The 15,503-nt window shown below is 41.7% G+C and overlaps 1 protein-coding gene across 1 annotated transcript; it reads right to left on the reverse strand.

Moving 5' to 3' along the window:
* Positions 1 to 1,787: 1,787 nt before the first annotated feature.
* LOC131243697 (homeobox-leucine zipper protein HOX32) lies at positions 1,788 to 14,261 on the reverse strand. The gene is made up of 18 exons (XM_058243212.1): positions 13,494 to 14,261; positions 11,911 to 12,070; positions 10,324 to 10,433; positions 10,117 to 10,207; positions 9,580 to 9,675; positions 9,379 to 9,492; positions 8,869 to 8,952; positions 8,422 to 8,577; positions 8,258 to 8,332; positions 8,065 to 8,171; positions 6,549 to 6,738; positions 5,268 to 5,456; positions 5,080 to 5,160; positions 4,558 to 4,692; positions 4,126 to 4,448; positions 3,501 to 3,612; positions 2,880 to 3,029; positions 1,788 to 2,109 (listed from the first exon to the last, which is right to left on the reverse strand). The coding sequence occupies exons 1-18, from the start codon at positions 13,721 to 13,723 to the stop codon at positions 1,963 to 1,965; spliced, it is 2,550 nt and encodes an 849-aa protein (XP_058099195.1). The 5' UTR covers positions 13,724 to 14,261; the 3' UTR covers positions 1,788 to 1,962.
* Between the last annotated feature and the right edge of the window lie 1,242 nt (positions 14,262 to 15,503).

The following is a 15,503-nucleotide window of genomic DNA, read 5'->3' on the forward strand; positions in this document are numbered from 1 at the left end:
TTTCGAATTACAGCATAAATTTTTACTGATAAAATGCATTATATATGATAGAGCACAAAGGTTGATACAAAGGTTGATACACACCCGTGATGTGTGGGGCCAATGTGTATTAGACATCCAATCTATCCACCATATGCTTCACTTGATGCTCTCCAATCGCTCGTAGAAAAACAACTTAATTGATCATCAAATGGACCACACGAGAGAAAGGATGGAATATCCACCATTAAAAACTTCCATATTACTTTGGGGATCCACTATAATAGATGAGGACATCCGAAGCGTGTATACAATTTGATTTGTCAAAAATGAAGTCCTTTTATATGATTTGCCATTTTGGGGGAATTTACCACCCTAAGCTCTATGTGGTGAGAATACCTACTTTATACATTAAAAACCCTTTAGTCAGCCAAACACATAAAAACCAAACAACACTAGAAACTTTTTTCAGGCCAAGGTATTTACAACTTCAGGGGCATCCAAACGACCCCTTAAAAAAATACAAAAAAACGTAACTGGATATTGTGATAATTTCACTACCCAAAAAGCACTTCCATTGCATCTGTTGGTTTTACTACCTCAATGTGGACCACTCATTTCCAAAACCATTAATAGTTATAGATTGAAGTGATTTGAGAGGACCCCACAATCAACGGTAGGACATATGATGGATAGTACACATCTATGGTCAGACCTCTCAACCTCTCTCTAGTATAATCAATGCAGACCATCCACTTTCCCAAAGTACTATTCCAACCTCTAATATAATAAATTTAGACCATCCACTTTCCCAAACTTAATGATCCAATATAAGCTCTTCATGATTAGGGAGAAATGGACAACTAAAGGTGAACCCACATGATTAGACCCTCGATATGGAGGATGCAACTCAAACCACCAACTTGATGGTTATGATCATCATATCGAAGTGATTTACATGGGATGATGTTAACCTCCCGTGATGGACAGCCTAAAACAACTGATCTGATGAATAGGCTCATCCAATCTGATTTGAGAGGGATAGGCAATGAAAGGAGGGCCCAACATGACGGACAGTCTACATTAATGCTTTAGACCTCTCTAGTTATGATCATCTCATCGTGACTAGAGAAGGATGGCCAACAGAAGGTTAGCACCACATGATGGACAGTCGACACCAATGTTTATAAATTTTTAATAGACACAACAAGGACCATCCATTTCTCAAACCACTTATCAAATCATCAGATCAAAGAGAGAATTTCAATCCCCACTATGTTAAATTCAAACAGGTTCTTACACTAAGAAATGCCCCAGGAGAATAATGCATTAACCTACCATTTCATCACAGATCATTATCTAGAAGTAATACCTGCTCAAATGGGGTCCACATGATATATGCAGGCCATCCAACACCGGCACAGATGCGTCACCTCATAATAATCCCAGGTGCCAAAAATCAGCCTGATCAGACACCCTGGTGGGCCACAACACGGACAAATGTAAGAGAGGGAACTCGCCCTTGATTTGTAGTGGACCCCACCTGAACTGCAAAACAATCAAAGAGTTTTCACCTGACCCTACAGTTTAGATTCTACATTCACAAAATGGTGAACCTTCCATGCAAATCAAGGATGAGAGTTCCCTCCCAACTTGTACCCCATGGTTTGGTCCACCTAATTCATGGATCAGACTGATTTTTGGGTTCTGGGGGTAACATGCGTTCCCGCATCTGATGGACGTATTGGATTTCATTTACACATCATGTGGGCCCACTAAAAAACAAAAAATGGAGCAGGAAAAAATCCTAACAAGAATACATTAGTCCACATTCCATTAAGCAAAATATGTCAAAGCTTTGGGTCCTCTACCTGCATTGGCTATCTTTCATAACTTAGAAGTATATATATAATAAGAGAGACGAGGGAAGGAGAGTCTTTTAAGTTTTCTCAAGCCAAACTAGGGAAATCTATATATATGGGTTCAAAGAAAAGACCAGTTCATGAACAAGAAGGCCAAGCAGTGATTTGAGTCCTCTTCATTCAAGACCTTCCATGCAATTGCCTGCTCATATGACACCGGTCTGCCCATGCTTGAGACACACACTCCAGATGGTAGATATGCAAAACCCTGATTACCCAAAGAAAAAAAAAAAAAAAGGTTAGGAGAGATTGTTGTTATGCTTAGATGGAAACGAAAAAAGAAAGAAAAAAGAATGGTGGTTTGAGTATCTCTTAAATGACACCAATCATGAAATCCTAACCATCCAATTGTTGGATATTCATAGATGGTTCAAAGCAGCAAGTGGCCAAATTTCAAGGATAAAATCAGACGGTTGCTATCAACTTCTCAGCATAATTTTCTGGCTACACTCCATCCACGGTTGATCAGTTCGACAGCCTGGATTGGGCAACTTTGTTATGTGTAGATTTTGACCTTTCATCGAATGTGGACTTGCTGTAGTTTACAACTATCCGTTTTCAGGTCACCATAGAAATGGGTTGATGGTATTCCGTCTTGAGGTATTTACATGGTATTTGTGAAAAAAAAAAAAAAACGACATTTGCCTGTTCTACCCAGAAATGTTACAGCCAAGGCTTGTCAAAGCCATCAAACAAATGGGACGGACTCAAGGCAGACGAATATCCCACAACGAGAGCAGGCCTTTGGAGAGATTACAATGAAAATTTACGCCATGAAATGGGTCAATACCAAATTTCCTCAATCAAATGATCCTAGCTGGGGTGGTCTCAAGGCCAGGAAGGATTTCTTTTGGAACTCCCATCCACTATGGGGCCGACCATATGAGCAACAGGGATCGTCAGACTCACGTGTAGGTTTTATTAGGCCAAGCAAGATATCATACTGTAACAGAGAATGTCCTCATTCATTATACTTGCCTGTTGCATAATCTTGGCAAACTCTGAACACAAAACCTTCCGACCGCCCTCATCGAGAATCTTGTCGAGCATAATATCCTGTAGAGCAATAAGCGTGGTTTCCAGCATGTCAAGGCCAGCTTGGTTCGCAAAGGTAAATACCGGTGATGCCTGCAATGATTTTGTCAACCGTGGGAAAGATCAACTCACAAGCACAAAATACAACACAAGAAGATGGTATATAACAAGACTAGCAATTTTATTGGATTAAAGAATAAGGGACAGAAATCTATAACTAAGACTATATGAGGAAACCTTGAGTTTCCATTGGAATGTAGGAGATTGCTTGGCAAGATCTCCCACCATATACTGGAGATGGGCGGGAATCCCATGTACAACCAAAATCGAAGTAGTATCCCTAAAGAATCCCATGTAATGTTTATAGGGATTCCCGCACATCCATGGACAGTGGGAGATCCATTGGTGAACCCGGGTCTTTACCCTCTGGATAAAATAGTGAAAAATCAAAATCCCCTTGGCTAATATATAGTGAATAATAGAAATCTTTCTGGAAAGTACAGGCAGAATTATATAAGAAATTTGCATAGAACAAAAATGAGATAAGAAGAACATGATATTTACATTAGATTTCAATGAACAGCACATGATAGCATCAGAATGGTGCCACAGCAATTTCAAAACAGAATCGCCTTCTTGAGAGTCGGCCCTGAGGAGCTCTACTCCAGTATGGAACCTGCAAAACAAGACAACGGCAGATCAGTAGCGTTAGTTAGTTCTATTCTCTTTTGTCAGTTACATGCTTGACTATTAGGGAGACAGCTTCAGATGAGAAATGCCAGGGGGGAACCAGTTTCAACACCAGTGGGTGCAAACGATCTGCCGTACAGGTTGTGCATGACATCCCGTCAAACAGGTGGGGCCATCATTGAGGATTTTCACCATGGCACGTCTGCAATAGCAGTTGAACATGTGGGGTCCATCAATGGCGTGTAAATTAAATGTGGACCCACATGTTTTCTAATTGTCCATTTTTCACAGAAGGCCCTAGTAAATGGCCAGCTCTAAATTGTCTTCATGTGGATCTCCTTCGCATTTCTCATTCAATAAACAGACCAATCAGCAGTAAGAAATGTATATGAAATGATAACATCATGGAGAATGTATTCTTCGAGATTTCATTAAGAGGCATAGACATAATAGTAGTGGGTAGATGGAAAAAAGGAACACAAGACAGTTGCAAACAAACCTGTAGCTCCGGCAAATCCAACGCGCCAGAGTAAGGGCCTCAGGGGTCCCAGGTGGCGGTTTCGGCCCCACATGTGAGCCAAGTCGGGAAGGTGCTATTGCCATTGCCACCCTCTGCACTGACCCCACAACACTTCGAACATACTGACGGGCCATTGCTGCCACATTGTCACGGAGGTGGTTTTCATAGGTAAACTGGAACGCGATTGTCAGCACAGATCTTAAATTATATGCATTTGTAACGGCTTCACCAATTGGGCGTGCCCCACCTGGTCCTTCAAGTGCAGATGCAAGGTCGAGCGTTCGAGTCGCCGCCGGCCCATCCTGCAACATGTCTTAATAGTTGTAGTATATGCTTGAAGCAGATGGTGAAAGCAAGGGTGGAAAAGGCAAGGAAAATGGCAAAGATAATTGGCTTGGAAATCCACCCAACTGTTTTTGGGTCTAGTGGTATGACACGGAAACCCGATGGTAGTAGTGGGGAATCATCAGCAAAGTATTCGTCAATCGGAGCAAAGACAAGCTGGGCACATGCACCTGCTGCATTTTCATCAATTCCGCTGCATAGCTGCCACCATTAACATGCCACTGAAGTCATGCACACAATTTTCAAAAAAAAAAAAAACAATTACTCTCATGGCAAATGTGAGATCCAGGCAGCTCAGATAGTGGGCCCCAAATTATTTTCTGTCGATAAAAATTCTGGCCAGTCTGAGCAACAGGTGGAACACACAAATATGCAGAACTATACTATCCACACTCCATGAATGCATGTTATCGACCTCACTAATGGATGAGATTGATTTCAAGCCGTGGCGTATATAGGGACCCACCTGATGAACAGCTCAGATCTTGCACAAACATGCCACATCAGCTCCAGCAAGTACAATAGCAGGGTTCCAAAGAAAGAATTAAAATATATATATATATAAGAAAGAAAGAAAGAATACACGACCTGTAACAAGTACATGTCTCTTGATAAAATAGCATCATCTTGGGCGAACCCCTGGCCTTCAAGCCTGATAACCTCCAACATCTACATTTCAAGGACAGTAAACTCCTGCCTCTTAGAATGCAATAAAGAAAACACAGCAAAAAATAAAATAAAATGCATTTCACCTTGAATAAAGAGCATGGTTTTACCTCTTCGTGTTCAATGGTATGAGCAAGAGGTAAAATGACCTGACTGCCAGGGAAGCCACCTGCTCTTGCACCGGGGACTGCATAAGGACTAGCCTTCAGTGAGGCAGCAGAATAAGCATCGATGCCACAGTCGGACCACTCAGAACGGTGCTCCCTCAGAAAGCGGACAAGCAACGCAGGTGGCACATTCTACATACCACAAGGACATAATTAACAGCTTTGAATTTACAACAATCTCATTAAGCCCCTCGTCAGGCCCACTTGGTATGGAGATTTTTTATTTTTTTATTTTTTGTAATTGAATAGTTTGCCGTTTTTGTCATTCTTTGTAGCGTACCATATGCTTCTCTCCGATATACTATCAACCTAGGCAACACATGGTAAGTTGTAGACAACTGCTTACCAAGAAAAAGTACTGAAGAATACTTTTCTAATACCAAAATAGCAAAGACACGGCATCTGCCATGGTTTTAAGCCTCATCCAGATTGACTCAGATTCGAGTACAGGGCAGTGAGCTGGGGGGTGACATGGGCCAAATCATCCAAGTAGGGTAAGTCTCAAGCAATACAGATGAATCTTGAATACCTTGATGCAAGCACTGTGGGGCCCATCACGAAGTCAGTGTGATGTCTAATCCATCCATCAGTTTCGCAACCTCATTTTTGGACACTGTATCTCTGATGTCCCCATCACTGTAGGAACAGATGGGGATGGGAACACTGACTATTGAAACCTTACTGGGGCCCACAGTGGTGTTTATATGCGATCTAACCTATTCATATGGCCATTCACACCAGAATGAAAGGAAACCACGAATATGAACCTGATCTAATTCTTGTGCCCTAAGAAAGTTTCAAGGGTGAGCGTTCAATCCCATCGTTTCTTATGGTGTGGCCAGCTTGAGATGTGAATCTGCCTGTTTTTTTATAGAACACAGGCATCTTGGAGGGGCTGGTAGAGCTTTTGGTGGGAAGGACTTGACCCGACTCGTGTTGGATCTGTCTCATTCAGGTTGACTCGACTCAGGACCAAATGGAAAATGCATCTCAATAAACGGAAATGCAAGAAAATAGTATAAATTCTGTGACACTAGAAAAGATTCCTTTTCAAAGATGCTGTTAACATGCACCTGACAAGTTCATTCTGCACTGTCCAACATGGAAGTATTCTAAGAGAAGACGGATAAAAAGGCTTGATGAAGGGAAAAATGTCATTTTCTTCCTCCGAAGAAAAGAAAAGGATAAAAAAACTCAGAATGTTATTGGGTTTTAGATATGGACCTGGAGCAGCATCGAGGCCTTTGCACATAGCACACCACCTCCCATTGTAGGGAGCATTGTTGAGTTAACATGAGAACCGAAAAGTTTGTTTGGCGAAGAGTTAACGGCGATAGTGACATCCTCCATACCATCATTGCCCATCAACGACCACCCATCATCCGCAAACCCATTCACAGCATCATTGAAACCCCTGTAATTAATTTCCCCTAGCTTCAATATCAAAAGATTTTTTTAAAAAGAAAGAGAGATATACAGGCCTAGATATGGTGATCCTAGCCATCTGATCAAAAACGGATCGTTGCAGGCAATGGTCCACATACAACCTGGCCCAATCGGTTTGGTTAGGATCATCCAAAGGGAACTATTTTTTTAAGAAATCTACCACAAGTGATAAGAACCAACTATGAAAGGATTTTGATCGCCAAAAAGTGGGCCAAGCATGCACAGGTCCTTGGGCAGAGCAGTTCATGCATCTTTTTCAGGCTAACACTGAAGAAAAAATAATAAATAAATATACATATATATAGCATGTATCCTAGGGGGGGGTGTACACGAACCGAGTTAGCTCGGTTAGCTCGCTCGACTCAACTCGAAAAAGCTTGATTCGACTCGGTTCAACACTGAGTTCGAGCCGAGTCGAGCTGATTTTTTGAGCATGGAAAATTTTCGAACCGAGTTCGAGCTTGCCCGAGATCGACTCGACTCGGATCGAACCCAACTCGAATAGAACTCGGATCGAACCAGTTTGGTGACTCAGTTACTTTGATATCGATGTTGCTCACCAAGTGTTTGATCAAATGACTCAACAAAGCATGGCCGATGGAAAGGAAGGCATGTATATGAAACAAATACCCTTTTTTTTCTTGATTTTTATATTGCTTAGAAGGTGTTTGATGAAATACCTGTAAAACCACTGCTGTTGTTTTACATACAGTGAGATTTTGAAGGTGCAGTCCATGTGTTTGTGAAAATGCTGCACAGGCAAACTCGGCTCGAACTGGCCCGAGCTACTGACCAAACCGAGCCGAGCTGGACAGTCAGGCTGGAGGACCGAGCTGAGCCGAGTTCAAGCTGGGGTCAGCAAGTGGCCGAGCCGAGTCGAGCTATGCCCAGCTCGACTCGGTTCGACTTGTGTACACCTCTAATCCTAGGACTCAAAAAGAAACCCCAAACCAAAACGGCCTCCATTCCATTCCCAAATGCCTCAGAAATCAAAACCATACAAAAACATATTCAGAAAATAGGGAGGTGTGCCGCCTCCCTATCAGTAGCACCATGAATATAGGGGTACCAGGCAAGGTTTAAAGTATCATCTGAAACCGGTATGCAGTCGGTGTCCCCATACATGGGCAGTATCAATACGCATGTATCAGCCTGAAACAGAGCCCCATACATGGGCAGTACAGAGCCATATCAGTGGTGAATGATACAGTACCCAATATACCAATTTATAACCTCGGTACTAGGAGTGCTCCATCGATGATCATTGCATATTCCTCTAAAAATACGGAATTACCTGCTTAATCTCTGACTAAATGTTCGTAGCACTGCAGGCTGACGGCCCCCACCATATACAATTTCACCACTGGTCTCTTGAGCAATTTGTCTTATGTGGCGCAATGCCTTCAAAGGAAAGAGTGGTTTATGAGCCACATTTGTAAATTATAGAAGTGATAATTAAAATTTGCATTCAGCTTTGAATCACTTACCGCAATTGTCATTTTCTGTGCCAGTATCTTTGACGATTCATACAGCGGGCGGAGCACCTCAGGCACACTCCATGCCTACATCAAAACCAAGAAAACCAGAATAAGAGACTGCCATTGGTCAATTGTAGAGGAATTATGGAACGAGCAGCTCAGAAAACACTTACATCTAAATCGACGTGATCAACAATGTGAATGATTGAGCCACCACCCTCACATGGGCGGATCAGATAACCACTGGGGAGCATTTCAGCTCGTACAAAGTTCGGAGCAGGCGGGCCAGCTGGGCCACCGGTTGATGGAGTCAGTGACCTCTCGCAGATCTACAAACACATATTTCTTGGTTATGGCAATATTCTATTGGTACTGGTGAGAATTTTGGAAAGGATCATAAACTAGTCTTTAAGAATTCATATTCAATAAACAACATTTCATGTGCCTGAGCAAACAACAACATTTTGCACTAATATGATCTGCATTCCAAACATCAGGCTGAGTTAACTCAGGTCTCCAATTGGCCAAGTCGGTGAGCTTCAGAACTACATGATAATAAAGCAAAAGAAGAAGAAGAAGAAGAAGAAGAAGACTAAGAGATGTCAACTAGCATAGCATACCACAAGACTGCCATCTTCTAAACCCGTGGTGTATCTCAGCGTCCAAAAGTCGCGTGCAGATGCCAACGTAGTAGGTGCATATGTCTATTTGAGTAAAGAAAGAAAGAAAATAAACCTTAGCATTTCTAACAGTGGATAAATACAGCGACTACATGCAAGGTAAGATTACAAATTATACTCCCCCCACATTCTACAAGGGATCATTCACTTGTTTGGGCCCACCATATGTTCCGCAGAACATAAATAGGCAAGTCCAGTCATCAAATGGGATGGCTAAAACATGTTCACCAACAGTCCACATTTGTTGTACACATGCCCACCAGATGACTGAACTTGCTAGATATTTCAGCCACAGCCCCACAACACATGAGTGGTGAGATTCATCCAATTAACTACCATGATCATGCAGGAAAGGCCAATGGAATGTTTCCGGAGAGCAGGACTTGGATTACTACCAGTCCACAGAAGGGACCATCAACAGCCCAAGATGACTGCCTACATACTACATACCTGCATGTAAATAAGCTCTATAGTCCCTCCGTTCCCGGCAGGGAGCACAGTAACTATCTCGAGGCAACGGCAATCGCGGAACCACGATGGACGATCTTTGAGGATTTCTGCAACCTGCATAAACAATGTCCAAAGCATCCTCACACTGTACCAACCTCAATCTAATAATGCCAACCGCCAAAGAGAGTCAAGCACGCTTACCTTTGTGGGTTCTAAACTCACAAGACCGCAGGCTCGTGCTGCAACTCCACTACAGTTGTGGGAAACAGCAACGATTCCAATAGAATCCGGACCAGGCTGCAAAAGACCAATAAAGATATTTAGTTCCACAATCCTAGTTGATGAACATGCATTGGCACCTGGCAAGTGCCATGTGACCTATGGCACATGAGCAAGATCGGCACCGTCATCAGGTGGGCCTCTGCAGTGAAGACACATTAGCCCATTAAATAAAGACAGACAACTCAACAGGTGGGGCACGCATGTATATGAAAATGGATGGCTAAAAACACTAACCATTAGTACAAATCAGGCATACATGTGTGACCCACCCTGAAGAGTGACTTACCTGATTTTAGGCAAGTACGCATTAACCATTGTCCCACCAGATGAGCAAGCATGATATCACACGCATGTTATATATTTACACTGTTGGGGTGCTTGTAGTAGGCATGCTAGATGCATCCTTCCAAGCAGCATTCTTCACTGTTGAAGGCATATAGGTGCACCACATCTTACCTTCATCCCAAGCATCTGGACCCAGTCGACAGCAGTTCCAGTAGCCTTGGAGAGGAACTCTGCCAGGGTCTCCTCAGCAATCGCAAGGAGCCTGTCCATTAAAGATGCCCAAAACAAGCAAATTCATTGGTAAGAAACAGGAAATAGCAACCCAACTAAAGAATGTGATTTAAAAAATAATTGACATGGGGCCCATATGGTTAGTACCCAGCTGGGTTGTTAGCATCCCTTTGCGGATGCTGTGGTGTTGGGTTTTGTTGGTGCTGACCGCTAGTGACCACGGACTCACAGCTTGTGTCCGTGGTCGCCACAGATGCCTGCACGCAAAACAGCGCCGTTATTATACTTTCAAAATGTAACTTTTCATGTTGAATGCCGTAAAAATGGGAACAAAGAAATAAAATAACAATAATAATAATTACAAGAGATGTCCAATGCCAAATAGCACTAAGTGTTTTTTAGATTTCATTGTCAAACAAGGAATTCCAATTGTTATTATGAGTGCAGGAAAGCACTGCATTCCCTGATAAGAATACTAAGCTCATGTACAGTAAGAAATAGAGGATGAAGAAATGCTAGACAGATATGTGACTGGCAGTCAGATCAGTCAAAGAATAAAAAGAAAGCAATGCTAAAAGGTCCAGGGCCTGTTTGGTTACTCCCCAGAATCAGAATTGAATGGAGTGTTGCACAGGTTCGGCCACTTAATGCCCAGTCAGGTTGGGCAAAGATCAACCAAGCCAACCCGTTTAAGTGGGCATGTATTCTAACCTGAGCCTGAGATGAAACCCAATAAAACTCAGCTGGAGCCCAGCTTGGAAGTGGAACAGATTGGATCAGATTAGCCCACAGGCTCACCAGACCCATTGTCAGCCGCACTATGTTGCATCCCACTCGCACAGTGGAAGGACCATGTGCCCAAACTCTCCCAGATAGGAAGACCCCAGTCACTGAAAACGGGCATTAAACCCTCCCAGATTGGAAGATCCCACCACTGAACATGGGCATTAGCTCAGGTGGATGTGGACAATTGGTGCGTTTCCCTTTGCAGATGTATTTGTTAGAACCAAAAGCTTAGAATTGTCCATCCACAGTGGGGCCCAACATACCTTGATGGCCAGGATCACTGGACCATGGGCCCCAACCTGAGCGTAGGAAGCAAAGCCTTGGGTCATTGACCATATAATTCCTATAAAAACACCCAAAGAGGATGCACCTTCAGCCAATCAAATTGGCTAAAAATAGTTCTTTTAATCTCAGGATTCACAGTGCAGATCAGTATATTAGCTGAGTATCCAAAACATCTCTATTTTACAAGCAGCACTTGAGGGTGTCAATTCAGAGAGTTGATTCGATGAACCACTCCTTTCCACAATGTGAATGGGCCCCACAACAAGATAAAGACAATCCAAACACAGTCATGGGCTACCTACGGGCTCTCCACACAATGGCCTATGACCACATTAGTACGCTAGCTGGGTATCCAAAGCATCTCTATTGTACAAGTGGCACTTGTGGGTGACAATTACAAAAGTTGATTTGACGAGGCAACACCCTCAGACAATGTGAATGGGCTCTGCCCCACAATCTAACCATGGTCTTGCACCCAATGGCCCATAGATGCAGTGGTTGGAGCTGTCTAATCACCGTTACTTGCAGCCTACGGCCCATCCATGCAATGGTCCACCAGACCAATAGTCCTGATCACCAGGCATGCTCACAACAAGTGCAGCAGGTACAACTCAATTGAACTTCAAAGAAGCAGTATAAGAATTACTGTAAAGGATGGCTTACATTCTGCAGTTGCTGCCGCATGTATCCATTCTCATACACCAGCTGCGAGACCTGCTTCTGTAGGCGGTCATTCTCCTCCATCAACAGCTTGTTCATGGCAGTCAGCTTCCTGTTTACTGTCTGGAGACGCGAAGCTTCTTTCCTTTGCTTCTCACGGCATCTAAAAAGCAAAACTGATGAAAATTTGAGAAGTTTTTGAAGGAAATAACCCAGAAACTGATTGATTTGCAAGCACCAGTACTGCACATGTATTCATTCTCATACACCAACTAAGAAATCTCTGCTTCTCCACTATTTCCAAAAGCTGGTGACCCACAAACTGTCCATCCAATCCACATCATTGGCCCAAATGTGGGGTCTCCCCACTATTTCTCAAATGTTGGTAACTCATCAACTGTCCAGCCAATCCACATCATTGGCCCAAATGTGAAAACTACACATTGATCAATCCTAACCATCCAATGGATGGCCATCAAATAGGTGGTTAAATATAAAATGGCAAACAGCCCAAATCCAATGGCTGATATCAGATGGTTAAGATAATGAGATCAATGAGATTTGCTACATCAACAATGGACCCATGATTTGGATGGCATGGAATGGAACACATATATGTCACTGAGTATGGTAGTTGAATCACCACACTAAGTAACAAATGGTGGAAATGCACCTAGTAGTCTATCCCAGGATAAGAAAAAAGGAAAGAAAAAGACAAAAAAAAACAGATTGAAGACAGGTTTTGAAGTAGAAAGTGTAACGTTTCCTTCCATCATTAAAAAATTATACAGTATGAGAAAAAAAAAAAAAAAGCACAAGAAAAACAACACACCATTGTAAAACTGGAAAAAGAAAAATGTCCAAAAAACTTAGGAGCCTCATTTCTCTTCATTTTCCTAGAAAAGAAACAAACTAAGAATCCAAATCCTACCATATATTAGATTATATGTAAAAGCACAAAATCAATTTTTATAATAAGAAAATGAAAATAAAATTAAGAAAAGTTATATTTGAAAATAGAAAAACATTACCCAACAAAATATCTTCAAAACTCAACTTCTGGCTTTTTTCCCTACATTTTTTACAAAAACAACCCAGAAAATGACAGTATAAAACCCTCAAAAAACCCCATCTTGACTCGAAAGCCTCATTTCCTCCCACAGTGACAAAAGATCCCAAATCCCAAATCCCAAAAGCACACCATTTTGACAAAACCAACGAAGAAAATACCCAAAATCTAACACTCCCTACTCTCATTCCCCTTAACTTCAGGACCCAAAAGAAAATCATTAAAATAAAAAATAAAAAATTGATATTACCACCCTCTAAAAGTACCATTTACACCCCACAAACCATTTTTAAGAAAAATGTGTCCAAAATCCGAATTCCAAGTCTCATTTTCTTCATTCCTCTAACCAAAAAACCATGGAAGATAACCAAATCATATATCATCCATATAAAGAAACAAAAGCAAACAGAACAGGATAATTGACATTTCCACCCCTAAAATTGCACCTTACACCCCCACAAAATCCAAAAACAAAAAAGCATTTTTTTCCTTCTATCAGTTTCATATCCTTTCTTACCTTCGATTCTGAAACCAGACCTTGATCTGCTTCGGCTCGATATTCGACAGTATCGGGCATTCTCTAATGAGCTGCTGCCTACGCATCGAGCTCGGCTTCGGGCACTCCATATATACCCTCTCCAACGCCTCCACCTGCTCGGGCGTATACCTCACATACTTGCTTGCATCCAACTGCTTAGCCGCTGCTGCTGCTGCCGCTGACGAATCTTTGTGCATCACAAGCGCCATTTCTCCGAATATTCCAAGCAAACTCCCAAAACAAGAAAGCTTCTAGAAAATCACAAAACCCAACTCCAATTTCACTTCAAAACCCCAGAAAAATCAGCAAAACAGAAGTCCCAGAAAACCCAAAAGAAGGGCCTGGAAAATCCCTGAAAATACACTAGAAATAGAGGAAAAGATGCCACCTCCCAAATGCTCCGAAAATAAAACCAGGATAAAATAAAGATAAATATACAGAAACACTAGACAAAACCCAGCCAAACACAACCAAACAAAAGCTTACGGAAAAAACCCAAAACAAAGCCTAGAAAACCATATAAACAGGTGGACACTAGAAAAATTCAAAGAAGAGGAACTACCTATCTCAACCAGAAAACTCAAAAACCACCAAGAAACAGACCCAAAGGACCAAATACCCAGACAAACCCACCTCCCAAATCAACTCAAACAGTCCTACAAGAAAAAGAAAAAGAAAACAGAAAAAAGAAGATCTATTTACCCAACAAAACGACCCCAAAACCAGAAAACCAGACCAACCAAGACAAGAACTCAAAAAAAAAAAAAAAAAAGACCTGAACTATAAAAATAAAAATAAAATCAAATAAAAAACCCAGAAAAACCAACCTCCCAAATGCCCCAAAAAATCAAGTAAAAGACCCCAAAATCAGAAAATCCAGACAAACCAAGACAAGAAAACACACAACCCAACAATAAATCCCCAAAACAAAAGAAGAAAACCCAAAAAACCCAGAAGAGGAAAAGGGAAAAAAGAGAACAAAAAAGGGCCCTATTTTTTTCTTTTTTCCTTTTTTGAGTGTCACCAGTGGAATTTCTCTTACTCTTGAAGTCACTTGGGCAGGCTCTCTCCTCCAAGAGAGCCTCCTCTCTCCCGCATCACAGTCTTCTTTTCCCCCCCTTTACTTTTTAAAATTTGCCAGAAACCCCCTCCCTTTTTCCCCTTTTTTCTTCTAATCCAAAACCAAAACCAAGCTCTGAAGAAGAAACTGCAATGAGTAAAAGTACCCCAAGCTCATATCTTTAAAACCCATTTCCAATCTCTCTCTCTCTCTCTCTCTCTGAAAAATCAACGACAAGAAATAGAAATATAAAAAGAGAATGGGAGAAAAAGGTAAAATGTCAGGTGTTGAGGCAACCAAAAATCTCTGAAGAGAGAGAGAGACAGAGAAACACAGGTAGCAAATGGGATATGCGATACGAGAGATTTGAGTTTTTTTCTTTTTATTTTTCTTTTTCTTTTTTCTTTTAAAGTGGCAGCGCTGAGTTCTGTTGCAGCAGCAGCTCTCTCTCTCTCTCTCTCTCAAATGGATGTTAAAATACATGCATGTATGTTAAAACACATGGCACGATGGGTTTTTCGCACTCATGCATGGGACATCAGAAAAAGACACGCTCATATTTTCGTTTTTCTTTTTCAGAAATGAATGGAGATTTGCACGAGAAGATGGTGAATAGCTGAATCGCGTGCCACGTGCAGTATTAGTAAACGTATGAGAAATCCAGATCATTTACAATGGAATGGTCGGATCCGGTCCAGTCATCAGCTGGTTTTTACTTTAACCTTAAAATCCAACTGTCTATTTTCCTCGTTCGTTTGTGGTCGCATGATGATTATTATTGTTTTGGTTTCGTGGAAGGATATTTTCACGTTTTTTCCACGTAACTGTTGGATCCGATGTTGCACATATGAGTTATTTTGGTAGAAGTACTGCGATTCACCTATTTTATTTCCCCATGCGAATCTCCTTAGCATTTTCTGTTTCTTTTC

Source organism: Magnolia sinica, chromosome 1 (assembly GCF_029962835.1).
Source record: "Magnolia sinica isolate HGM2019 chromosome 1, MsV1, whole genome shotgun sequence".
Lineage (NCBI taxonomy): Eukaryota > Viridiplantae > Streptophyta > Magnoliopsida > Magnoliales > Magnoliaceae > Magnolia > Magnolia sinica.

Excerpts from the sequence above, each read along its gene's own strand:
- LOC131243697 (XM_058243212.1), bottom strand. The coding sequence starts at position 13,723 with ATGGCGCTTGTGATGCACAAAGATTCGTCAGCGGCAGCAGCAGCAGCG. Across the intron at positions 9,676-10,116 it reads TCCAGATGCTTGGGATGAAG|CCTGGTCCGGATTCTATTGG; the intron begins GTAAGATGTGGT and ends GGTCTTTTGCAG. Across the intron at positions 3,030-3,500 it reads GCTGTTCATTGAAATCTAAT|GCATCACCGGTATTTACCTT; the intron begins GTAAATATCATG and ends AAATCATTGCAG.